Genomic DNA, 26,350 nt, shown 5'->3' with positions numbered 1-26,350 from the left:
AGGATTTTGAAAAGACTTGATCAGCCATGTTGAGAAAAAAAAATGCTGGAGATATTTGGACTCTTGAAAATCAACCTGTAAATACTATACCCATATCCAGAAAAAAACCCCAACATTCTCTATGAAAAATATCCTTCATGAGCTGTAGCAGAATATGTACTTCATTAAAAATCTGTAAGGCTCTCTGCATTCTCTGTAAAAACACAGAATTTCAGATGTCCCTATTCTCCATGTAGTTACTCATTCTAAAGTGTACTTAGTCATGAGAACAAATTACAAATTCAAAGAGAAAAGCAAAGAATGTCTGTCTTTCAGATACAGTACCTACATTTGCTTCAGTCCTCAACCTACAGCTTTCTTAGATTATGACACCTCCTTTCAAAACTGAAGAGGACATTCCCTAATTTAATGTTCAGGTAATGCACTCTTCATAACGATCATTACCCTGACTATGAGAACAAGCAAATTGTTATGGCTGATCAGACATTTGAAGTGTTCTATAAGGATAAAATTATCCTTCAATGCTCCCATCCCAACTCAACTATTAAGCTAGGATTTTGTTTTCTTAGTCCTTTTATAAACCTGTTCTCATCCTCACCAAGGCAAGGGAAGCTACATTCCAGTGGTAAGACAGTACTACTTTGAATAGAGCCAAGGAGTTCAAGGAGGCAGCTATAAGTTTTTATCTTTGATGTGGATGTAAACACCTCAACTCTGCTGGTGACCAATAGGGTGAGCTGAAAGAGTGAGCAATGCCATTGCACAAGATTATTTTTATTTTAGATTTCCAGTTTGAGGCTTTTAAACATAAAATCATTTTAAGTTGGGTAGTGTTGGTACACCTTCACTTTCTATGTGTGTTCTCCAATCAGCTGTTCAAATTGCCTTTTCCATGGTGCTTTCACCTCATTCAAAGCACAAATCCTCTTCTAGGAATAAATCAGAAATGTGAAGAACATATGTAGACTAACCAAGGATGTAAAGATATTGATCTCATCTCTGTCAGCACTGGCTTCACAGTGTCCATAGTCAGGGCTATCTATGTCTGTTACAGATGGAAGTTGTTGCAGGTAAAATTCCAGTTTCAAGTGTTGCAGAACTAGAAAGGCAGGTGGTGAAAGTGTCCAGAGAATGCAAAGAGAAAAGTAGGTCCTGTAGATAAAACGTGCATTCTGTTCATGTAATTTAGTCCGAATTCTGTTGTAAAACTTCTGTTTGATACTAAGCAAGCCATTAAAACATAGTCAAGCACGGATTCTAAATATAGCTTTGGAAAGCAAATTCAAGATATTGGGTATCTAGCTAGAGGTACAAAATCATCTAGTATTTAAAGCTGTAAGAAATAGAAATAAAAATGCTACTTTAAAAATAAAAGATACTATCTTTTATTAGGTTTTTAAATCTAGGCCTTTTTAATTGAATAGCAGAAGTCAGTGGACAACTCTGACAATATTTGTTGTAATTTCATGTCTTAGTTCCACATGGGTAGAGAATGGATAACAAAACCTCCCTTATTTAATGGGCATATTGTAAAGAAAATTATTGGTTCTTTAAAAAATGGCTACATTGAATCTATCATTGAACTCCATAAGGAAACAGTAGTGTATTGATCACATCACATTCTTTCCAAGCAAAAATTTGGGGAAATTGTCCTTATCAATAAAGAACTAAATACCATAATGTCAGTCCAAAAAATTACCAAGAATATATTTCTCTAAATATTGCCATTCCTTTCTCCAGTGATTTAAACTGGATTGTGTTACTGACTTAATCTAATCTAGAATCAGTGTTTTTCAGATCAATGGAAGGAATGTCTCAGTAGTTTAGAGAACTAGGATGTCCTCTCTCCCAGACTTTTATGTAAAGAATCTCATTCAACAGGTGCTCCTTCAAGTGATCCCACTCTCCTCCATGTGTTGAAAACTATCAAACTTCTATCTGCCTGAAATGGCCTCTCTTGAAACTGCACCCACTACAAAATGGGAAACGTAACTCTCAGCTCTGGAGTGTTGGAAGTACACATTGCAAGAAATAATTTTTTTCTGTCATTTCTGTTTCTCCATTTTAACTTAAACATATCAGACCACTTGGAAGACAACAGAGATGGAAATGAGGAAGAGGTAAGGAAACCCAGAGGGACAGAATTTACAGAAAATAACAAATTACAAGAATGAGCCACACCCCAGGAGTTGCGGGCAAATGAGCATAGGATCAAAATAGGAGAGAAAAAATATTAGGTGCAAAGGGATATTATGCATTTCAGACCTAAACTGTCAAGATAACTTGGCCATTACAGAGATTTAAACCATCCAGTTGTCTTAGATCAAGAAAGACTGGGTTATAGAAACATGAGTAGGATTAATCTCAACTTTCTCCAAGCAGTTGCAGAATAGGTGACATAATTCTGATCAGTAAAACAAAAGTCAACAAAATAAATCAAATTTAGACTTTGACTCAGCTGACCAGACATAGGCATCTGCATTAGGATGAGATGAAGCATGCTGGGAATTCCACCAACAATGCTGACTGTCTTTCCTTTGACTGTGAAAAAGTGCATAGGATGATTGGATGAGGTGTTAATGCCTACAGCACAGACCAGACCATCCCGCTTAGTCATATCAATCCTGCCTTTTGAAATCCTTCAGCTAATCACTGGCTGTATCTCAATGACTAAATGCTTCCTTCCTAAGCCTTATTCCCAAATGCTAAAAGGCAGATAATCACCTTAATATAACCAAACAGAAGTTACTGATAGTCACTTTATTATCAAGAGTTACGATCTTGTGCATAAATCTCTGCATATGAAATATGTCTGTCATCCCTTGGCTAGAGCAAATCCTAGAGATGTAGACCCATTCCCATCCAATACAGATCTCCATGATATTTTCAACACTGTAAACTTTCAGCTGGCTGTGACCTACCACCAGAACTTTCCAATTCAGCTGTTCCACCACCTGTGAAGATCTTTGTAGACATTACAGTGGCACACAAAGAGGTCAAAATTGAGTTGATCTTTCAAAGGAACTTGATTCCACTATCTGTACTTCACCCACAAATTAGAACATTCTTTATTCAACTAAAGAGAACAACTGTCCTCCTGACTTTAGCAGGAGTGCCACTAAGGCAATTGTCCACTTCAAACTGGAAGCTCTGTATGCACATTGCAAAACTTCCTGCCTGGCTGACATTGTCTGGTTCTTTCCCAAGGTGGATTAACCAAGGTTGTTCAATCACCTCTGAAAACATTTGCTGCCACTGTCAGAACTCAAACTGGCCTGGCTTTCCAGTCTTCCTAGACTGCTCCATTACTGCATGCCATACAACTTCTCTTCTGGAGATATTTATATGCAATGTTAGGAAAGGCATTTAGGAAGTTGGCAGTAAGGCTGGCTTCAACAAACAAAATATTGTTGAAATTTGATGCATCCTGCCTCCAGCGAGGAACACAAGAAACACCTTAATAAGAAAGAAACAATGATTTTGACAATTCATCATGCAACATTTGGACAACTTGATTTTTTTTCTAGAGAAAGCAAGATGAGAGCAAGCTAACGTGGAACCTTGTATACCAACTGCAAGAAGCTGTCACAAAAACCTGGTACCTCTCAGATGCTTGAGCCATAGCACTATCACATGGTACTTCTGAATAGTGTGATTGATTCTCCTGAAAAGTCTTACCAAGCAACAAAGACAAAAGGTTAGAATGGAAGGCAAAAAATAATTAATGGCAATGCAAGCAATGAATATGTGCAAAAGAAGAAGTTCTTTCACTGAAGGGGAATTGTGGAGCATGGTTAGAACACTAAAAACTAGTGTTCTTGTAACTGAGCTTTGGCTCTTTCCTTGAAATACGAAAAATGGAGAATTACTGATCAACAGTACTTCTTTTGAAACATCCAGAAAATCAAAATGCTTATGACTTGGTTTACTGCAATGGTGAGACCATTAGTACAGATTAAGATGCTCTATTTTTATGCCTTTGCAAAGCAAAGTAACACCTTCAGCAACCACTGCCACCATCTCTTTGCTATCATGTGAATACTGATTACCTTCAAAGACTGTCCTTCAAAGGGAGGCTACAACAGTGACATCACTCTGTGTATAGTTCAAAAAGAATTTGGCCCACCTCTTAGGAATGGTGATTTAATACTCATCTCCAGAAGGCAGCCACAGAGTTTACTACATCTTAACCATCTTAAGTTTGTATGTAGGCCCATCCTTCCACCAAGGATCCTGCTCCTGTCACTGAACAACCCTCTCTTTCACCACCTTAGCCCTTAAATATATCAAGGAGTGGATTAAAAACCTTTTTGTAGACTAGTTAGAAGATTAGGAAAGTATGAAAAGTATGAAAGTTCTTAGATGTTTTATCTGCATAAATGATGTCCATCTCGAAGACCAACACAGAACTTCAGTTATCCAGATGCAGGATGTTGCCCTTGGAGACATGGACATATTTGTCATAAAGAATGGGCAGACGAATCAAGTCTGAGAAAGGAATCTCCAGCTCTTTCTACATAAATCATCCAAAGCCCATAAATGGACCAACGTTTTCTGAATGACTATCTGCTGGACAAAGTAGAACAAAGCAGAACATTGAACTATCAAAGTAGAACATTTGAGAACGTTTTAAAAAAAGACCTCTAAAAGACTTTGAAAAAAAAAAAACCCAAAACTTTGGTTAAAATGAGTTGACTCAATGGGTTAGTTGATTACATAAATGTGAGGAACTCTGCGCCAACCTGAGCTGTTCTGCGGCAGAGAACGGCTCCCTGGCGTGGCATGGAATAGGAAACACTCACTGAAACAAACACTGCGGTATGACAGAGCACACAGTTTGGCATTCCTGTCCTGACACTGGTTTTGTCCCACTCTTCAGCCCTTTTGCGACCAGAAACTATGCCTAGAAGAATTTTCTCTCGAAGAAGCGACTCAGTAACTCGTTCCATCTACCTCTGCATAACAAAGCCTTCCATTCATCACGTTCATGGCTAGCTACACAGCACTTCATGTGAGGCACCCCTAGACGACACACGAGGTGACAAGAACAGGCTTCGAGGTGACAAGCACAGGTTGCGGGGAGTAACTAGCCATGGACTCCTAAGCAGGTCAACAGTTCAGCTACTTTCTGTTGGCCCATCATCCCACGGAGGCCTTGGCGGGGCCTTCCCGGCCTGGCAACCGCGGTCAGCCGGGAGATGGAAGGCACATATCCGGTGTTGGCAGCCACCGTCGAGGGCTGTTTAGTTTCTTTTACGGCGAAGGCATCCAACCAAGGAAGTTTGGACGGGGAAGAAGCGCGTGCACGCGCGTTATACACGGCACCACCGCAGGGCGATGGACGGGGCGACGGCGGAGCCCGCGGGGAGCGGAGCTCGGGGGGCGGCGGAGGGGCGGCCACGGGCGGGGGCTCGGGGGCGTGACGGGAGCCCTGCACGTGCGCGGCACCCCGAGTTCTGCCACCGCCGCCCCGCTCCCAACTCCGCGGCCGGCCCGCGGGCACATCCCACACCCCCGCACCCCCCCCGCTCCCGCTCCCATCACCCGCGGTTTCCCGGGCGCGGCCCCGGGCGCGCGCCCCCGCCGCCCCCCGCGCGCCGCCGGGCTCAGCTGAGCAGACAATGGGAGATCAAAGCCGGGATGGGGTGGGGGGAGGAGGAGAAGGAGCAGGAGGAGGAGGAGGAGGAAGAGGAGGAGGAGGAGGATGGTGCCGGGCGGCGGCGCGGGGGGGCGGCTGGTGGAGCCGGCGGGGCGGAGAGCGGTGGTTCGCGTGTGGCGCTGCCTCTCTGCGCTCGATTAGTGTTCCTGGGGAGGGAGCGAGCGAGTGTAGCCGCCGGCGGACGGAGGGGGGCGGGGGGGCGAGCACGCGTGTGAGTTCTGTGTGCGCGGGTGCGCGCGGCTGCGTGCTCCCGCGGGCGCGCGCTCGGGCGCGCGCTCGGGTGCGCGCGCGCCGGGCTGTGCGAGGGCGAGCCGGGAGAGCGAGCGAGTTGCGCAGCTGCCGTGCGCGCACCCCCCCCGCCGCCGCCGCCGCCGCCGCCGCCGCCGCCAGCGCCAGCAGCAGCAGCAGCAGCAGGGGCAGGAACAGGAGCACCTCACTGGCATTTAACGAGCGGAGCTGCTAGCTGCGCTGGAGAGAGACGCGCAGGGAGGAGGAGGAAGAAGAAGAGGAGGAGGAGGACGGGAAGAGGAGAAGAAGGAGGGGAAGAGGAGGAGAAGAGGAGGAGGAGGAGGAGAAGAAGAAGAAGAAAAAGAAGAAGAAGAAGAAGAAGAAGACGAGGAGGGAGAGGAGGAGGAGGAGGCCAAACGGACACCAAGTGAAACAAAAGTATTTCCAAACCGGCACCCAACTCCACCTTGTGAGGCTCCCACAGCATGGCTTCCGAGGAACTCTACGAGGTAAGAGCCCCCGAGCCCCGCCGGCCCTGCCCCCGGCCCCGCCGGCCACCGCACCCCACCCCACCGCACCCGAGAGCGTTTTTGTTGCTCCCCGGGAGCGCCGCCGGGCTTGTCACCCACACTTGCAGCGGCTGCTGCCCCTTCCCGCTGGGCCCAGCGCCTGCGTGTGTGCCCAGCCTGGCCCCCCGCCCCCCCTTCCCTCCCCAGTTTTGCTGGAGGAGGACGGAAATGTGACTGAACGGAGGAGACGGCAAAGTGTTACCGTGGCCTGCGCTCCCCCCCCCAGTCCTTTCCCCACGTTCACACAACACTTTGACTCCGGGAGGAGAAGGGGGGGTGCTGGATGGGGCGAGCAGCGCTGACAGCCCCGGCAGCGAGCACGTCGAAGTGCGAGCCCGGCGCTGTGCAAAAATGTGAGCAAAGCCGAGTTATTGCCTCTGTCCGGGCCGGGTGGGGGGGGGCGGGGGAGGAGGAGGAGGGCAGAGGGGCTTTCCTCTTGGGTTTGTGTCCATACCAAAGTCCTGTGCCACCATCGTGTGCCTTGGCCGTGCGGCAAGCTGCGGCGGTGCAAAATACTAAAATTTAAACTCCTCGGCTCTTCGTGCTCCAACGATAGGGTTGAGGTTGCGAGAGAAGCCAAAAAGATTGAAAGTTAAGGCTTTGACACGCCATCCTTCGCTCGTCACTCGGGAGGTGGTCACAGCGTGTGCTGACGGGAGAGGGAGGTCTTGGGGTGAAGAAGGGAACAAGGTGACAGCCGGACTTTGAGTTTCCTATCTTATGTCTGGCAATTTCACATCCTTGCCCTTAACTGAAAAGCATCATGGTTCTCTTGGATTGAACTTCCTTGTTTTTATTTTTGCAAGAAGTTACCCCGGGACTGAAAAGCCATTGTTGTTTTGGAGCTGTTCTTGCCTTTTGAGTAGAGAAGTGGCTTCCAAAACCAAAAATGCTCTTATCTGATAGTTAATATGCATCCAGACAGCGATCTATTAAAAATATATATCCAGAGGCTGGAACTCTTAAGGTTAAAAGGAGGCAGATAGCCTTCAGGACCCATGACAGAAGATGTCTTACCGTACAGCTGGTGCACATGAATCTCTCCTTAATTGAGTTACATCTGTGATGCCATCGGTGAACAGACCCTGTAGAAGTCAGTGTTAGGTGCCCCGGGTGGGCTTGTATTTTAAGCAAGTTGGCTGTCAGCAGAGGTGCTGAACTGATAGACTAGAAAGAAGACCAAAGGCCTGTATTCCCAAGGCAGATAAGTCATGGTTAATTGTTCTGGCAAGTTTCCCCATCCTCACAAGGTAGCTTAAGCCAGTCTTGAAGGGATCATCTCTGAAAGTTGGAGAGAAATTTAGGAACCTCTTCTGCGTCTCAAGGAATTGCCAAAAACTTGCTTTGACTTTGCGAGGGTTGTGTTGAGTTTGTGGAGTTTTGCCTGTAGACTGTGCTGCGGCCAGTTCTTGCTCTTCGTGTGTTGCCGTGTTGGATCAAAGATGCACAACGAGATACTGGTTTTGTTGGGCACTAATAAATGACCAGGAAAATTCTGTTTGCTGAGCATTGGTCTGAGGCTAAGAATGACCATTGTGCATGACTCTTCTTGGCTGTCTTGTGTTCAAAATGTTGACTTGTTGGCTCGGTAGTCTGTGGGGCGCAGTTGTCCTCTGGGCAGGTGGCGCGTAGTGGCCATTGCGCAAATGCCACTCTTGAAAAACACCTGAAGGGATACTTCTACATTTTAAAAATCTGTCACTTTCTTTAATCGTGCAAGTGTAAAGTTTAATTAAGGTGCCAAAATAGTTAACGCTTTTGGACTGACATGTGGTCAAGCTATCTCTTTTTTCTAAATTGTTGCTCATTTTTGACAAGTTTTGTCTTATAATGAATTTTCCAGCCATGTCTGAAAAACTATAAAATAATAAATGATTTAAATATAGTGAGCACTAATTTAGGAAGGACATAGCTGTGAGTAGACATGAAATGTTACTTTTTAAGTAATTTAAACTATTTTGTGAACTGCCTGTGTTATTGATGGTGGGTTTACTTCTGTTTCATGGTTGTCTTATTTATAGGTCATGCCATTCAATATCATTTGAATCTGGTGTTTGAAATCTGCTGCCATGTGTTATACTTCCATTTTTCCTTCTCGATCTTGATCTAGTGTCTTGATCAAAAAAATGTTGTGTAATCTATTTGCAATTGTTAGTTTAAGTATGAATGCCAACTATTTCTGCTGATATGTGTCATGGTTCTTCCAAAATACAAATGAAAAATCCTCTTATAAAAAATGATGGTAAGTTCGTTTTTCTTCTTTTTTTTTTATCTTAGTGCATTCACTTATTTGTGGGATTCTTTATATTCTGGATGTCATCCCTGAAGTGAGGGAGCTGATCTCTATGTAGGCTCTATGTAGGCCGGTGATTTCAAATTCAAAGATCAAGACCTTGAAATCTACTAATGGGTTGGCAGTGTGACTGGGGCTGGCTGTGTATCCTCAATGTCATTTGTTCCCATGCATTTTAGAGGTTGTGGTGATGACTACCCGCTATTTTTTTCCCTTTTTTTTTTTCTTATTTTTTCTTTTTTTCTACTGGGGTAGAAACATTGAAGAGACTTTTCTAGATGAAAAATGCAGCAGTCGGTAATGTTACCAGCCTCTGTAGGTGAGGCAAATAACATACTTTTTGTGTTTTCAAGTTTGTTTCTTCAAGGGACAAAGTGTTTTTTAGTGAGGTGGACAGACATGGAGAAGTTGGTGAATAAGACAGGTGAAGGAAAACTTAAGAAAAGGCGCGTTGGGTTTTTATTTCTGCAATTTTGTTTCAACAGGCATTGACATCTTATGGCACCTCTCTTTGTATGTGCCTGCTGGGATTAGTTAGTGTGGTTTTTGAAAAATCCTTTGTACAGCCTTTAGGCAAATGGTAGGGTTACCTTCTTCTTCAATGTGACAACTTTCCTTTGGCTTACTGACCTGTTTCCCACTAAACATTGTCACTTGTTCTCACCATCTTCACTGGAGTAATTAGAAGTAGACCTCATTTCCAAGGTTCTTTCAGAAGCAAACTATGTTTGCTCTCTCTGCAGTAAAATCCCTTGACCTCCTTTGGCAAACTCTTGCAAGTGATGTCTGGGATTGAAGTCATCCTGAGTTGTGGTTGGCATGACAAGTTTGTTTGATGAAATGTGGAAATGATTCCATACAAGTGCTCTGTGGGAGAACTGTGTGCTAGCCAGCAGATCAGATGTACCAAGTCGTGGTCAGTGGACAACGACTAATCTGTGCTGAGTTGGGAAGAGTCTCTTTCTCATAAAATTTAATATTTTGTTTTTGTATTAGGTGAGGTGGAAATGCATTGAAGTTCTCTACTGTTGGACATTGTGTCTAGTCAAATTACTGAGTGTTTCTGCCTTTCCTCAGGGAACTGCTGGTACAGCTGATACCCATAATATACATGGCCCACTGGATCCATTTGTGTGACTCTGGCTAGGCTTGGGCCATGATTGCTACTCACGTCAAAACATTTTTACTGGGTTTTACTGATAAGTAAGCAAAACAGTTTGTGTGAACTTTGCTAGTGTACCTATGCCTTGATGCCTTCTCTTTACTCTGTGTTTTACATTGGCATTGCTCATAAACCCAGTGTTTTAAGGTGTCTTAACCAATTTCCATTTAAATATTACAGATTAAGATACTGAAAGTCCTGTACTTCAAAATTATACATTTTTGTATGTTTTATAAAATGGAAAATATATATATTTTTTAAATCTTCCATTGCCTTGCAAAAAACTTGCATTTTTTCATACTGGTGTCTTATATCCTCAAGGTGATACTTCACTTCCAATGATGATTCAGTACTTTTGGTTTTATTTTTAGAACTAAAGCCTTTGACATTAAATTATACAGATACAGTGAAACTACAAACTGAAACAAATTTCAGGAGCAACTGGCTGAAGTGCTATGGCCTGACATTAAGCTATGTGTCAGGTTTAATCACCTAATAAGTAAGCCCAAAGACACATAGTCCAAGAAAATTTAAGCTTTGTGTGTAGAGTAGTGGCCACAAGTCAAAAAAAGTGATCCTGTGGGCTGTTCTTCATTGTGCGTGCTAGTCTTTTAAATGATAGAGTGTAGAAAACTGTTGGAGAAATGCTGTCATTTTGTTGAAAATTTGATACTGCATAGGAATTACTCACTTAAACCCAAAGTTTCTCTCATGGCCCTAGTAACACTGCAGCGATCAAATCTTCATCATGTTTTGTGTGCATTTACTGGAAAGTTTAAACATTTGTTTTGCTTAAGTTAACTGAAAGGATAAATCCATTATCTGCAGTATGCAGCTTGGAGTTATAGTTTTTAATGGCTATTTGATGAAAAATTACTATTAGCAACAAATCAGAATTGGCTGTATATTCGGGCAATAGCCATTTTTTTCCTCATTGCAATGGGTTGTTTTCATTCAACCTGTCTTGCAGGAATTCCAGATTGTCTTGGGATCTGTCTTCTGTTGCTTGTTTCTGATATGCTGATTCCCAAGATCTTGGTTAAAGATCTTGTTCATAAGGAGGGACTTACAGTCATTGAGGTGTAATGCCTAAGTTTTTATGAGTTTATTTTAACAGCTGGTGAAAATGCTTGTTTCAGGAGAGGTAAAAGACACAAATTTGCTTGACTGACCCTATCCAACTAAGTAAGACTAGGAATTTACATCAGATGTGTTTGTGCTGCTTCCACTCCTTAGGAAATACACATCTGACTTCCAGTAGAGTTGAGGATTCATCCTCCACGGGTGACTTTCACTTCTTTAAACTAGAGCACGAATGCAAGAGCACTGCAGGAGTGGAGCCATCACATTTAGTGTAAGAAACTTGACTTTTCCGTGTTCCTTGCCAAGCTGCTTTTAACCAGCTTGATGAGCCCCAGAACTCTGGACAGAATTGAGGAGTAGTGCCCTTTCTTCTGGTGCAGCTGGAGGGAGGTGCTTGAGCTGCCCGGGGTTTTCTCCAGTGTGCCCTGCCCTCCATGGCGCCGCTGGCCGGGCAAGGCTCAGGGCTGCTCCCAGGGAGAGCTCAAACACATGCAGGGAGAGGAGGGAACCTCTGTCTGTGTCCTGTGTAGAACACAAATGGCTCACAGATATGGAGATGTCTCAGTAGGTTTTATGCACAAAACTCCTTTGTATGTACGTGCACAAAATCAGTATAGTAAAAATAATGGTTTTATTTTTTCATGTATTGCTTCTTTTGAATTGCTCATGTCCCTCACAGACAAAAAAAAAAAAAAAAAAAAAAAGGAAGGCCGGGAAACTGGGAAAGAGATGTCTCATCCATAAAGCCTGCGAGGCTCTGATAATTCTTAACCTTCACAGTCTGTCTTTTACTGTGATTTAATTTATTGAGTTTTTTGGTCAATCAGAGATTTATTACTGTGGTGCCAGTCACGTTTAGAGTTACAGAACAATTACTTCCAACTTGCAAGACTGTACTATCACAGAAGGTTGCTCCACTATGCTGATGTTCAGTACCTCTTGAATGAGGATAAATTATCGGACACAAAGAACTTAATGAGACATGCCACAGCCCCTTGTTCTTCAGGAAGGTTGGCGTAGCTGGAACAGCATCAGGGTTGCTGTGTCCCTTTTAGACTTCTCAGTAGGTGCAGCTTCATTTCTTTCTGACTGCTGCAGCATTTCTGATCTGTGCCAAAGCAGTAGAAAAAACCAAGTTACTAACAGTTATACTTTCATCTTATTCAACCAGACTATGTGATAACTGGATGTGCAGATCTGTTGGATATAACAGAGAAGCAGCCCTATAATGCCACTCTTACTCTTCTGTAATAAATTCCAAATCTGCTGTTACTGGGCAGTGTATTATTTTTGTGTATCTGTTGGAAGCACAAGCTCCACAAATTGTATTTGCAGGATAAAAAGGGATGCACAAGTCTCTCCCTGTTCTCTTCTATGCCTTTGAGGTTTTGAATGGCTGGATGCCACATGATAGATATTATGGGTCATTAAATACAGGGTTGATTATTTTTTTAATCTTAGAAAAAATATTTATATTTATAATCAACCCACCATGTAGTTTCTCTGACAGTATGCTGCTAGTCCAGAAAATACCTTAAAAGTACAGTATTTTATATTATCAGATGTATTTTCCAGAGCTGTAGTGTCTCTCTACGAAGAGCTTTTATTTTTTCTGATTTCTGATGAGCTTTTAATATTTACACACAAGAATTTTGTGCTCTTTGAAATTATTTCTTTGAACTTCTCTCCATATTACTTAGAGGAAAAGAAAACTGGCATGTACTGGTTTAGTACACTGTAAAGGCAAAAATATTTACAGTTTTCATAAACATCCTCATAAGATTTACATGTGTCCCTAATGGTGACCTGTGGCAGATATTTTTCAAGGCATCTATTCATATGTATGAATACACGGGATGGATGTGGATTAAAAAGCATATTTTAATCATAGATCTACATTTTTAAGTTACTTTAAAGCCACATTGGTAGGATTAATTGTAAAATAAAGCAACTATTTTCTAAGTATCGTTTAACTGTAAATTAGTTGTATTGAATAGTGGAACTATGTAACTCAGTTTTGTTGTGGTTCTTCAGTGAGGCTTCACATTTTATTATCACAGTACACACAATGAATTAGTAAAGCTCAGATCAAATCTTTCTTCTTGGCCATGTTAAGTCTGAGGGTTTGTTTCATTTCTTTTGTGGGGAAAGATAAAGTATATATTCAAGTGGCCTAACCACATTTGTAGTTGTGCTTCTCTAACTCTTCTGCCCCCACAGTTTGGTACACCTTTTAAGGAAACTAAGTGTTCATTCTTTGCTGATTGTCATAGTAGTAAATGAAAAATCAAAACTCTGTTAACATTTTTTTAATATCCTGGATTGAAAGGGAAGGAGCTCTTCTCTTCTCTTCTCTTCTCTTCTCTTCTCTTCTCTTCTCTTCTCTTCTCTTCTCTTCTCTTCTCTTCTCTTCTCTTCTCTTCTCTTCTCTTCTCGTTTGGGTTGGTTTTTTGTTTAAATAACTTTGTGATTTTCATTTTGCAGAGACATTTAAATACTTCTCTAAGCATCTTCACTTGCTGTAAAATACTGGATTATGTAAATTTGCTTGGTTTAGGGAAAAAATTTTGGCTTTATTTTGGAGATGCCACAGTTTAAAGCAAGTTGTGGGAAGTATATTGCGATGTATTTATCACAGAAAAATGTTACATGTACATTTTGTAAATTCAAATGTAGGGTAACCATTGAGGTACAATCTTAAGAGTGTTGAAATGGATATGTATCAACTTCAAAATGCTTTCAAGACTCTGATGTGTTGAATGTTGTATTCAGTGGATATTTAGAAGTGGGCAATTTATTAAGTTCCTTCCATTAAATGCAGCTCTTCAATGAGGCATCACCAAGATATTGATAACATTTTTGTTACCAATCACTAGACATATGAAGGGTAGAAGCAATTCAAAGTATATTTGTGAGAGTTGATTGGAGTATAGTTTGGCTAGTTGTTAAATCATGCTCATTTGTTGTGTTTTGATTTCAGCACCTGATTTTCCCCAGTTCTTTGTATAAAACACAGCTTGTGACAGCACAGTGTGACGATTCCATTTCATTTTTGTGTTGAGGTCACTTACAGAGTTAAAAGCAGCAGACCTGGGATTGTGTCTGTAAGAAATAATAGGAATGTAAGGCTCTATGTACTGACACAAAGGATCCATCCAGTTCAGCACCCCAGTTCCTATCGCAGGTCCATAATGTCTCACTGTAGAGTGAAAAATGGGAAATATGGCACAGCAATAGTCATTGGGAGCTTTCATGGCTGGCTTTGTTGGGACAAGGCAGATTTCAGCCTTGGTTATAAAATACTGGCAGCATAACCTGAGCTGCCCAGATGTTCCAAGCCCACATTCATTACCTGTGCACAGCTGCCAGGGGCTTGTGGCTGCAGGCCACAAATTCATTGTTGTTCCTGAATTCTGTGTTAACTTGAACTCAGATTTTTCAAGAAGAGGTTGTTAGTGCATGTGATCAAACAAAACAAACATTAACTCTGTGTAAAACTTCAAGTCATCAGCTTGAGGTTGTATGCTCTAGATACCTACAGAGTCTTCAGCACAGACTTGATGTGCTGATGGACTGTATGCCAAAATAAGTCTAGCTGGCAGCTGTGTGGAAGTACACTCAGCCTAGAAAATTTGGAGAGAGGAATGTGCCCACAAAATAAGACAAATTGTAATAGCACTTGTAATAATAACTCTAGGAATTAATCTCATTATTTGAAGTTAGTACTGTTTTGTAAGTATAAGCCATAGTAGATTGTACTGAAGTATAATATATAAAGGTTAGGAAGACTGATGGAAAATTTTTTTGAAAACAGGAAAAAACAGCATTTTTTTCTCCTCTGTATCTTTTTGCCATGTAGTTACTTTATAACTTAACTCTTAGGTGGCAAGTCATGTTTTCAAGACTAGCACATTTTTTCTCACTTACTTAGTTTACTGATAAGGACGAAACTTGATCTTGAATTAGCAGTGCTTTCAAAGAACAAAGAAACATAAAGTAAGAGCAGTGATGTTTACATCAGACAGAATCTTGAGCTTTTGTTCTTAGTGTATTTTTCTGTGAAATTAGTTTGTAAATATAGTTATGCTAAATAGATATATTCACAGCAACTTGTCAGTTGAGTGAGCATTTCCAGCAAAACAATTTCTAATGTTTCCTGAAAATGATGCTTTGACCTCAGTTTGCCACCCTCTTTTGCAGCTGAAGGAGTAACTAACTAGATGTCCAAGCATTCCCAAGTGGAACAGAAGATTTAATGGAGTGCGGTTTTAGGGCAGTCAATCAATTTTCACTTGTGATGTAGCAAAGTCAGAAATTTAAAAGAGCAAATTTAAACTGTTGGTGCACATCAGGTTTTTTTGTAATATATGTATGTAGAGAAGGTTAAAGCCCAGCTTTGAAATTTTTTCTCCTCTTTGTCTGGTTCATGTGCTTAGTGTTATGTGCTTTGGGTTTTGATTTGATTGTACAAAAGCAAGTGTGTGGAGTGGGAGGAAAAAAGGACACTTGATCTCTATTTGGTTTTAATCTGAAAAAAACTTCCATAAGACAAAGTACTACGGAAGTCTAGGACAAGTTTATCATTATATGACTTTTGAAGGCATTGGCTTACAGAGAATTAACACTGGCATGAGCTCTATTTTTACCCAGGTCATCAAGGAATGATCAATAACAACAAAGAATTTTTTTTCCCAAATGCCGAAGGCAAGTAGGTTAACTTCCTTATTTCCAAAGATCCATCAGTGTTTCAGATTCTATTTCACTCCTGTTAGAGGCATCTCTCTTGTATCAGGGCAGCTCCTTAATTGATTTGTTTTTCCTCTCTCCCACATTGTACTCATCAGCTCTCCTGAGGTTTGTGCTTATTTATTTAAACTACCCAAGAATAAAGTATTAGGTTCTGAATGAGAAGATGGAAATCACTGTATTTGAGGATGCTTCTTTGAGATGAGACACTGTAGGACTGCTAAAACATGGAAGCTGGTGGATCAAGCAGGTGTTGACTTGACAGCTTAAGCCCATGACTACAATGGATATTGGAAACCCAATGGATATAAAGGGTTATGACTTCACAAAACTTTAAAACTGTACAAAGATGGGATAATCTTCATTTTTCATCAGCAGGATACACACCACAGGTGTAGGCAACCTGTACCATACTTTTCTACTTCCTTAACAGTAAAGATTTAATAACATGGTTTTTGTCTTTTATTGGATTTTTGTTTTAAATGCTTATTGAGGAAAATCACCTTATCTTAAAACACCTTATCTTTAAAAAACAATTCTTTACAAAGATTGATTTAAGTTCTAAGTTCAGCTTTCCTGAAACTGGTGTGATGCAGAAGTATATTGAATAAGATGGTGTTTTGGGGGTTATCTATGCATGCTACAAAACATGGATTTAGTGGGGAGATAAAATGAGCGCTGGGAATGTGATATGGTTTCTGTCCCCATGAACATTAGGTTTTGAGCCACTCATAGTGACAGATGAAACTGTGCTGTTACTAATTTATAGCTATACCCATATTATTTTCCTACATTTATCTGAATAAAATCATTTGCTATGCTCTGTTCTTCCTACCTTCAGACACTAAAGCACTGATGGACACATATCAGTTAAGTTATACTTAGAGTGTGAGTTGTATTTTTCAATACAAGTGAACATCTTAGTTAAACATTATGCTGGTATTGGTCTGTAAAATGTGAGGTTCTCTATTGTTGTGTGTTATTTGAATATATTCAGTATTAATTGAATTACCCAATTCTAAGTTCCTTTTTAAAGTAATTACAAATCAGTTTATCCTAAAAAATTCAATCCTTCACACCTGAGCATATATATATATATATATATCTATATATATCTAATCAAAGCTAAGAAATGTAACAAAACTGATTCCTTGCATGCACACAAAGTAATTTCTTTATCATTCTTACTGTCAAGCAAAAATCATGGGAATTAATGAGAGTCATGATTCTAGCCTATATATCTCTGTACATGGGTTTATTATTTCTATTAATAAAATAATGCTTTATTTGGCCCTTTATTTTTTATGTGTACTTGTTTATATTGATGAAGCTAGAACTAAAAGTATGTGACTAAAGGTGATTAATTTGGAGAAAGGGATTTTATATGTCTACATGCTAAATAAAGACTTAAAGTATAGTGAGACAGTAAATTATGAGAAGGGGAAGAAGAAAATAGTGCTTGACTGTAGAACCAGTGGAATTTTTTCTTGTGCTTGTCACTAAATTAATACTTCCTTTCTATTAATTTGTCCCTTTTGTCCAGTATTTGAGTTCTACCTACTCAATGTCTTTTCAATACCTGCCTCTCTCATTTTCAGTCAAACCGCCAGGAAATTCTTTTTTCCATCCACCTTGCCAGAAAAGGGCACTTTCAGTGTGGAATTGTTGCCTATTGTATGTAAAATAAGGATGTTTTCTGTTTTTTCTGGAAGAAGCTGGAAATTGGTTATATAGTGGAAGAAAGGCCTATGCGTTAAAATTGCTTTATCTTTTGTAGAAGGATGGGTGGGCAGGGGTTGTTGAGTGAAAATGGAGGCTCTCATCATTAGGTCACCTGAGTACTGTCTCAAAAAGTAATTCTCTCTTTTCTCTGTCACTGTATCACTCAGACTCAGGATTTCAGAGATGATTGCTCATCTCCCTGACGAAGTTTGAATCCCTTAGCCAAAGCACAAGCAGAATAAAGCCTTTTTCTTTTTTGTTTTCTTTTTCCCCCCCAGGTAAATATTGTCAGAACATCTTAGAATAAAGTAGAGCAGGCTAATTTGGTCTGGTAAAGAGAAGCTATGCTGCAAGTACAAGCTACATACAGACCTGTCTCCTTTTATGTTGGTGTTTGGTTTGGTTTTCATGGGGCTAACTGCAGAGAGGTATTCAACTTGCATGCAGTGGTTTTTTGGTGTCCTCTGCAGTCAGTGAGGACTTTAGGCCAGAAGGCCCTTTAGACCACTTAAGTGAAATTTCTCTAAAAGGTCATAGACTTTATCCCCTTCCTCTGTAAAAAAATATACAAAAGTGAATTGGGTTAATTTAGTCAGTTAAGTTAAATATACTTAAATGTGGCCTCCTAAGCAGTAAGGTTTTGTTTCCTTTTTCTACAGTCTTCTGATCCTAATGCAGGATAATACCCAACTTTTCATTCATTATAGGCTTTCCCTTGGGGCTGTGAACTGTGTTAGTAGGTGAATGTTGCTAAGGGATTGTAGCGTTGAAGCATAAAGAGTTTAGCATATGGTGTAAGCTAAGGCTTGTTATCTGAGAGACAATAACTGATCAAGTTATGTTTTTAAATAATTGTTATATTTTACTTCCTTTTATATTAAATCTCTGAAGGTATTCGGGTGGCTACGTTTTATGATTGACTTCAGTTGTCTTTGCTTGGATTGCTCAGCTGTTCCTTCTGTTTGAGCCACAACAGCAGCTTGGCCATGTTTTAAGAGGATTGGAATATTGATCTGGCATCATTAAAAACAACCAAACAAAAAACTCTGGCTCCCAAATGTTTGTTTGGTTGAAGCAGTTCCTCCGCCTGTTTCTGTGCGTGGCCGTACATGTTCTTGCCAGGATGACAAAGCAGGTGTGGAAGGTTATTGAAGCTGTTGAGCTTCTGAGTGATGCCACAAATAAACAGCCTTAGTGAGCAAGTCCTGAGACGAGGGAAAAACTGTGCATGCTGACAGTGTTTGTGTTGGTTTTTCACTTAACATTTCTTTGAACAGTGTGATATTTAACATTTGGGAGACTGTCCACTTCCAGCTGTCAGTACTAGGGCTCTTTCCTCTACAAAAACAAATTTAATCTTAAACAAATCGAAGTGCCACAAGCCTTGCTTGCCGCCAGCGTCTTCCTCCTTCCTTTGCACCCGCACCGATTTCTGTCGCTGGGTGAGGGGAGCGCTCATTAAGGAAGCTTGCCTAGCTGAAGGTTGCCCACTGCTTTTACAGAAATAGTTTTCTGGCAGTTTATCGACTGGCCAAGGTTGAAATCCAAGAGGTGCCACTTCAAGGGAAGAAACAGGAATATATGGCGTGTCATGTTTGAAGAGAGACAGGAGAAAATGGGTTAGATGTGGGGGGATGGTTGCAGCAATGACTTGGCTCTGTTAAAAAAAAAAAAAAGGAAAAAAGAATCTGTCAAACTGCAAGCTTTATTTTCAGCTGGAACAACTCGCTGGACAGACTTGCAGTGCGACTGCAGAGCTTGTTGCCCGTGGCATGAGCTGACTCAGAGCCGTGTCCCGGACTCCACCTTGAGGTCACGCAGCCGGTGCGGGATGGGCTGGGGAGCAGCGCTCCCGGGAAGAGGGCTGCAGCCCTGGCACGGCGCAGCGCAAGGTGCTGTGCTGCGGGTTTTAGTGGCTGCTCACGCTTCCATTTCTGGGGAAAATGGCAAACTCGTGCTTGCAAGACTTTGGGATTCCACTTACTTCTCCATGTTGCAAAACTTTTACAATTCCCTGAATTTACTTTCACCATAACAGTTGCAAAGCTTGGTCAAACTTACTGCCTTTAGTGTGCTGTGGAAGTAATGAAAATTCTGCCGCTGTGTAAGGTTGTATTTTCCTTGTCCACCTGGATTACACTGTAACTTGCTCTGAGGCTGTTGTGCAAACCCAGTTTGAAGATGCAGGGGACAAACAAGTATAGTTAAAAAGTATAATTTATTTCTAAATGTTCTGGTTATTCACTGAGCGGGCAGTGGGCAGGGAGTGGGATGAAACAGGATGTCTCCTTGTAGTTGAGCTCGCTTTAAGCTGCATTTCATTTAAAATGCTGATATTCATAAAGATTATTTTTAGCCCCTCCAATGGAATTAAAGTTCAGAGTATAATCGCTGTCAATATCTTTTGGGTAGAAAAAGCTAGGCTTTAATTACTTTTGGTTTCAGTTTCACTAGCAGGAGCAAATTATTTTCGTTTTGAGTGTGTTTACGTGAAGGTGGGAAAACTGATAAGGAAAGTAAACTGCGTTGCTCTCTAAGTCCTTCCAATATATAAATAAAAAATGGTTAGGAAGGAAAAATACCTATTAGTACTAAAGACTACAAGGCCAGTGCTGTCTTATGGAAGTATTTGGAACATAGAGGTAGTAATTGAGTGAGACTTTAGAAAGTAGCCGAGTGTTTTAAGTGCCCCAAATCCAATGTACTCAGTTCTTTGTGTGTGTTAGTCCCTTATTTTGCTTATATTAAGTAAAAATATTCTCTCAATTATTTAGGTATAGGTAATAATGAAGAGATTTATTATTTCTGTATGGTAAATATTATTATAAAATACTAGACTATTTATTCAGCATTTTAAAGACAATTTTATTGAAAAGATTTAATATACTTATTACAAAGTCTGCATTTGTATGCAGTTTGAAAACATAAAATAGCTTAAAATATTGGTTATCCAGAGGTGTAGCACACAAAAATTAAAATTGCCTGAATGTACATTTAGATGACTCATTGTTTTAACAGGTGCATGTAGCAATAAGTGTTAAAGCTATACTTAGCTTCTAAACCAGTACAATTTAATAGTATTGCCAGCCATTGACATTGGTCCATCATTTAATTAAAAAACCCCAAACCAACAAATTATTAAATAAATAATTTAGAAGTAGAAAATAAGATTACACTCAGGAAAAAAAGTCTATTGATCATTGTCTAGAAACTCAGTCCAATATATTCAAATTTATTTGCTCGCCAACAAATTATTGAAAACAAACGGTGAACACTTTAGACTACTTACATGAAAATAACTAAGTCAAATACACTTTCAGTGTGCCAATTTTTATTGAGTGCCACGCTTCGGTAAGAGCAGAATCAAATTATAAAATTGTCCTTTATTATTGGCCCTTCCACTCTTCCTCCGTTCCAACATAGTTTTAACACCCAACCTGGCCTAGACACTGGCTTCTTTACACACAAAAAACAAAGAATAAAATTCTGGTTTTGATTGTTCACAAGATAAAAGTAAATAAATAAAGTATACACTTAGGGATAGAAAGTTGCCTCAGAAAGTTCTGTAAGATCTACATTTTCTATTTTTTAGAAGCAAGGAACATTTTCTGTACATTTATGTGACAGAGTAATCTTCCTCTAAATGTCTAGATGCAAAGAAACCATGCACTGTTACTTCAGAGTGATTACATTAGCTGATGATTATTGACATTTTCTTGGAATTACTAATATGTGTTGGTCATTCGTCATATTTTTCTAAGAAAAAGCAATTGTGTTCTCTTCAATTTTACTATTCTGACAAAAGTGAAATGATATATAAGATCGCTTCCATGAAAATAATCAGCATTGGTAGTTATCATTGCTTATTTCAATGTTCTACCAATACTGGCTTTGCCAATAATATATAATCACTCTTAAGGGGAATAATGTAATAAAATAAATGTAAATACTTAATTTAAAAAGTCATACAGATTTTACTGAAAATATAAAGAAAGCAGTCTCATCTCAAAGTTATATTTCCTACAATGAAAAGTCATTAGGGATAGATAGAAAACTGTCATAGTGCAGTAAGGCAGAGGTGAATATTCAAATGTGTGAAGATTCAGTGAAAATGCCATGAGCACTAGTGGCTATTTGCTGTCACAACAAAAAGACCATTCATAGTAGATTATATAGACTTTAATCATAAACTTTCTATCCATGGAAATGGATAGAATGAATAGATAGAATGGATAGTATGAAAATTCTCTTATCTATTGAGAGCAAAATAATGCCAGTAACCACGTGTCTACTAGATAGGAGCACTAGTATTTGAGAGAGAAATACTGAAAGAAATATTATTCTATGATTTCTTAAAAAGTATGCTGTGAGTCAGACTGCTGTTGTTTTGGGGCCAAAATCTGGGTGTTTTGTTCTCAATTTATTGTGACTTACAAATAAGTATTTCTTTATTCTGATAGAAGCAAACAAATCTAAGTTTTTCTTTAGTCTACAGGAGACAGGATTTAAAACAAACAAAAACCACCAACCAAATGAAGGTATCTAAAGTATTGTGGTTTGTCTTTTGTTGTGTGTTAGTTTTAATCGTTTAGAAATGTAAATTAGATAGGCTAAGCCAGGATGTAACATAAGTACCAGACTGGACAGGTTGATGTTGATTGCAAAAAAAAGAACTGTAAAAGGCTGAAATGAGAACTGCTTAGCAGAAAATTAAAGAAAGCAGTCACTGCTTGTCCAAGTGTTCATGACAATTTGAACTGATCTGTACTTACCTCTTTACTCTGAGGCTGAAAGTTTTGATTGACAAAGATACTCATGTAGGTGTAGTAATAATTTGTAAAGCACCTGCTGCAGTTCTGCATGGTGTTCTGATTTCAGAAATCTATCTCCTTGCTAAGTCAACATGGTCCCTATCAAATCCATTTTAAACTGGTTGACTGGCAGATCATAAAGCAGTAATAGATTAAGGACATTCATGCTGGATTTTTTAGAAGTTTTTCACAGCCCATTGCTTTGAGGATTTGGATAATAATCTAAAGGAAAATAGAATGTAATCTCTGGAAAAATGCGTATGTGCAGAAATGGATGGATTCATAAGTGTGAGGGATGGTCTGTGCTGTGTTAATGGGGATCATTCATTAATGAGGATACATTAATGAGGATACATTAATGGAGCTGAAGACACTTGTCCTGACAGTGGGGTCATACCTGCAGATTGGAGAGTGGTGCTTTGGGAAGGAGTAATTTGGTGATACAATACAGCAGCTAAAGTGCACATTGCAGTCTCTTGGTATGGACACAAGTGGAGTTAAGTATGCTGTTACCGTGCTATGTAGCTTTTAGTGAGATGGTAGAAAATTGTATCTTATTTGAGCTTCAAATAAAAAAGCCCCAAAACCAAGGTGAACTTACAAAGATTCAGAAAAACATGTCGAGGACAATTGTAAATATTAAAAACAAATAAGTCAAGAAACCCTGGCGTACAGCAGGAGCCTGGAGAAGCTCACTCTGTGTAGTATTTAGCAAAGGTGACTGATGGCCTGTAAGCACTTATACGGGGCAAAGATTTCAGACAAAGTAGTCCTTTAGGTATACTAGGTTTTTGATGACAAAATGCAGTAACTCAGAGCTGAACTCAGGTGTATTACTTCTAGAAATATAATAAATTTAATATTGAAGTTATCTATCAGAACAGCTTATTTTTAAGAATGTTCTTATGTCAGGGGAAAAAAAAGCTGTAATTTTTTCCAAAAAGATGCCTTTAGTTCTAGCACAATATGATGATCTGATGCAGGAATTTTGGAGCGAAATTCCTTCTCTTATACAGGAAGGCAGACTAAGTAATTGTTACTTACACAGGTAATCTAAAAAATCTGATCTGAAAAGTGGTTTTGGCATCAAGGGCACACGGTGCTCTGTTGTAATGTGCACCTGTGTTTTTGTTGGGAAGGCTGAAAAATGTGAGAGAAAGAGAAGGTTAGGGATGTAATGAGAGAATATAATAAAGATGGGTTTAAATTTTATTTTACATATAGAGAGGAGCTAAGTATGAGATTTATTAAATCAAAATATGTGATCATCCAGGCAACACATACATCTTCCATATAGCATTTAGAAAGATTTTTGCATGCTAATTGTGTGAATTAGCAACCGGCTGGGAACAATACCCTGCTATTTGTTAAAGGAGAGACAATAAAGTTCTTCTAGACAGGAAAGAATCTACATTGTTAACAGATGACCTGAAAGTTCAGCTCATTGAAAAGGCAAATATTTTGACCGGGAGAATAATTCTTCCTGTGGAGCAGTATGAGTTGCTGTGCTAAAGCTGTACAGCTATTTTTAACCATGTCACAGCTATTGAGCTTAGTCTTCAATTCTGTTCATAAACAGTGTAAAAAAGACTAAGTAGGTCTTTCTTTCTGATGAATGTAGAGGTGAGTGTGTCAGAATCTGCCCTTTTTGCAGTTTTTGTTTATTTTGTGCAATTTCTGCTTTGGTTTTAACATCTTGGTTGTAGATTTTTGTCACTTGTCGTCACTACCTGCCGCATTCTGTTTTGTTGAACACCAGAAACACTTGCACTGGAGTAATTGTGGGCAAAAGTTGAAGTTGCATGTGCAATGAAGGTTGTTATGGTCTAGGGGGGGAAAAATGGAGGCTCTGTGTAAAATCCTGCTTCCTTCCAAATGACACTGAGTTTTTCAAAAGTTTGTTCTTGAACACTTCTGTGGTTTAAAAAGTTTTTTTCCAGTTTTGCTTTGTGGCAGTTGTACAGCAGAATTTGCATTCGATATGTAACTTTTGAGCTTGACTAGAATCTTCTGGATGCTTGACTTGAACACTTGAGCATCTAAAATCTTTATCAGAAAATCTTTAATTTGATTTCCTGAATTCTAGGTTTTTCTGTTTTAAATGCTGAATTTTTTTGATTTTTTTTTTTACTATGATAAAGGTCTCTGAATTACTTCAGTGCTTTCCAGTGGTAAAGTTGTTGCCTAAATTATGTCTGCAGGTTAAGGTTCTTCAAAAGATATGTTTGCAATATAATCAATATCTTATTGAGAAATATTTGTAGTAATGAAATGCTACAAGACCTACATGTATCATAGACTTAAGATATTTCTTTTTTCAAAGACACTAGACTGGAGATTATACATCCAGATAAATAGATTTTAACTGCAGTAGTGGACATCACTGACAATCTTATGTATCCATACAGGTAGTATTTAGATTCTTTATGATTTCTCTGGGACATGTTGCAGATTTTATGCTCAATCTGTGTATATACATGAGTGTGTACTGCATCTTTTGGGAAGAAAACAAGCATCTTACCTCTTTACTTTTTATTCCTTGCAATGTGGAAAACATGTAAGAAAAGGTGACCCAGACAGGAGAAACAACTATGAATTACACAGAATGCAAAGCCCTATGAATTTTGTTTCTTTTTGCTTTTGCTGTTAGTGAGTTTACTCACTTTATCTATCAAAATGGCGAAATTGGGTCCGGCCTAATCTTTTCCTTTGCCTTTCCACCACTTCCCCACTACAATGCTAATGTTTGTGGGACAACAGAAAGCAGGTGCAATGTACTACATTTTGTGATAACTTGATGATTTGGTGTCAAGCTGAGAACAGGCTATACTACCTTTGAATATTATTCATAGAAATGAACTAGAAAGTATAACCACACACACAAACATTCCTTATGTTAGGGCACATTTTAATAGCTCACCGCAACTTTTAAAAGAACTGCTTTGAAAAAGACCATTTGACTAAAAAAAAGTGATACACTGTAAGTGAAATTATACTGAGTCTGCTCTGTAATACAGTTTATTGGCAATGCATAAGTGTTACCTCAAAAAAACCAACAGAAAAAGAAACTTCAAATTCAGCTTCCACCAAATTATGAGATGCTTGCTCTTACTTGCCTGATGAAGACAATATAAACAAACCAAATTTAGGTTAGCCCCTTGTTCTTATATACTAGATAAATCTAATAAAACTTAAGAACTATGCCTAAGCATCTTTTTTTTTTTTTATGGATTTTTGTACCTCATTGTAAAAATACTACTATTTACGTCACAAATTGAAACTCTCTCGATTCAGGAAATGCCAGATTAACAGTTGCCTTAATTCTCTTTATATCTAATTTGAGCTCAGACTGGATCATAGGTTTTGTGGTCAGGGAAGAAAACCATTTGCAGTCATAACTGACAGAACTAGAAGGTGCACAGCTAATCTACCCTTTCAGATGAGTTCACTGGGAAGGATTCTTCTCCTTTAGTGCTCCCAGAGGAGAAGCATAAGCCATGAGCAAAAACCTGCCGTGCTTAAATTCTCCTGTTTGTCCATATTCTCAAGAACCAGGGATTCCCACATATTTCTGAGGTAATATATATTGACATCCTGCCCTTTCCTCATCTCCTCAGTTGGGTATTCCCTTTAACAGCATGTGTAGTCAGGACTCCATATAGAGACATCTTATGGAGTTTTTCCACCTGAAAGGTCTTCCTCATAACCCTCAATTGTTTTTTCTTTTTTTCCCTCCTGGTTTGCTTAATAGGTAGTTTGAGGTCATGTTTTCTTCCACAAAGAGATTTATTTTAAAGTTTGGCAGTCCCATCAGTATTACTTTAAAGAGCTGTGAAAAAGCCTCCTTGGACTGTTAAGCTGATGACAACTTTGGAGGTGATATGACTTCTAAACTTGTAAAGAAACTTAATATTTGTCATTTTTTCACTACCAACTCACTTAAAATGAAATATCTTTAAAAACTCTCTTGGCACGAGAGTTACATTAAAGGTACAATAATTTTGTGATAGAAATAGCAACTTTTTGTATTGGTTGCAAGCATCTAGAGTGAACTTGTTAATTAAAAATTAGAGTTGT

The 26,350-nt window shown here is 39.4% G+C and overlaps 1 protein-coding gene across 1 annotated transcript in view; it reads left to right on the top strand.

Annotated features, from left to right (window-relative positions):
• Window positions 1-6,030: 6,030 nt before the first annotated feature.
• CDYL (chromodomain Y like) overlaps window positions 6,031-26,350 on the top strand; it is a 104,841-nt gene continuing 84,521 nt past the window's right edge. The window contains exon 1 of the mRNA XM_063161332.1: window positions 6,031-6,396. Within this exon, the coding sequence (XP_063017402.1) occupies window positions 6,373-6,396 (24 nt within the window). The 5' untranslated portion in view covers window positions 6,031-6,372. The remainder of the gene's footprint in view (window positions 6,397-26,350) is intronic.

This window comes from Melospiza melodia, chromosome 1 (assembly GCF_035770615.1).
Source record: "Melospiza melodia melodia isolate bMelMel2 chromosome 1, bMelMel2.pri, whole genome shotgun sequence".
Classification (NCBI taxonomy): Eukaryota; Metazoa; Chordata; class Aves; order Passeriformes; family Passerellidae; genus Melospiza; species Melospiza melodia.
The sequence above is the reverse complement of the archived record's forward strand: the minus strand, read 5'-3'. Positions and strand labels throughout refer to the sequence as shown.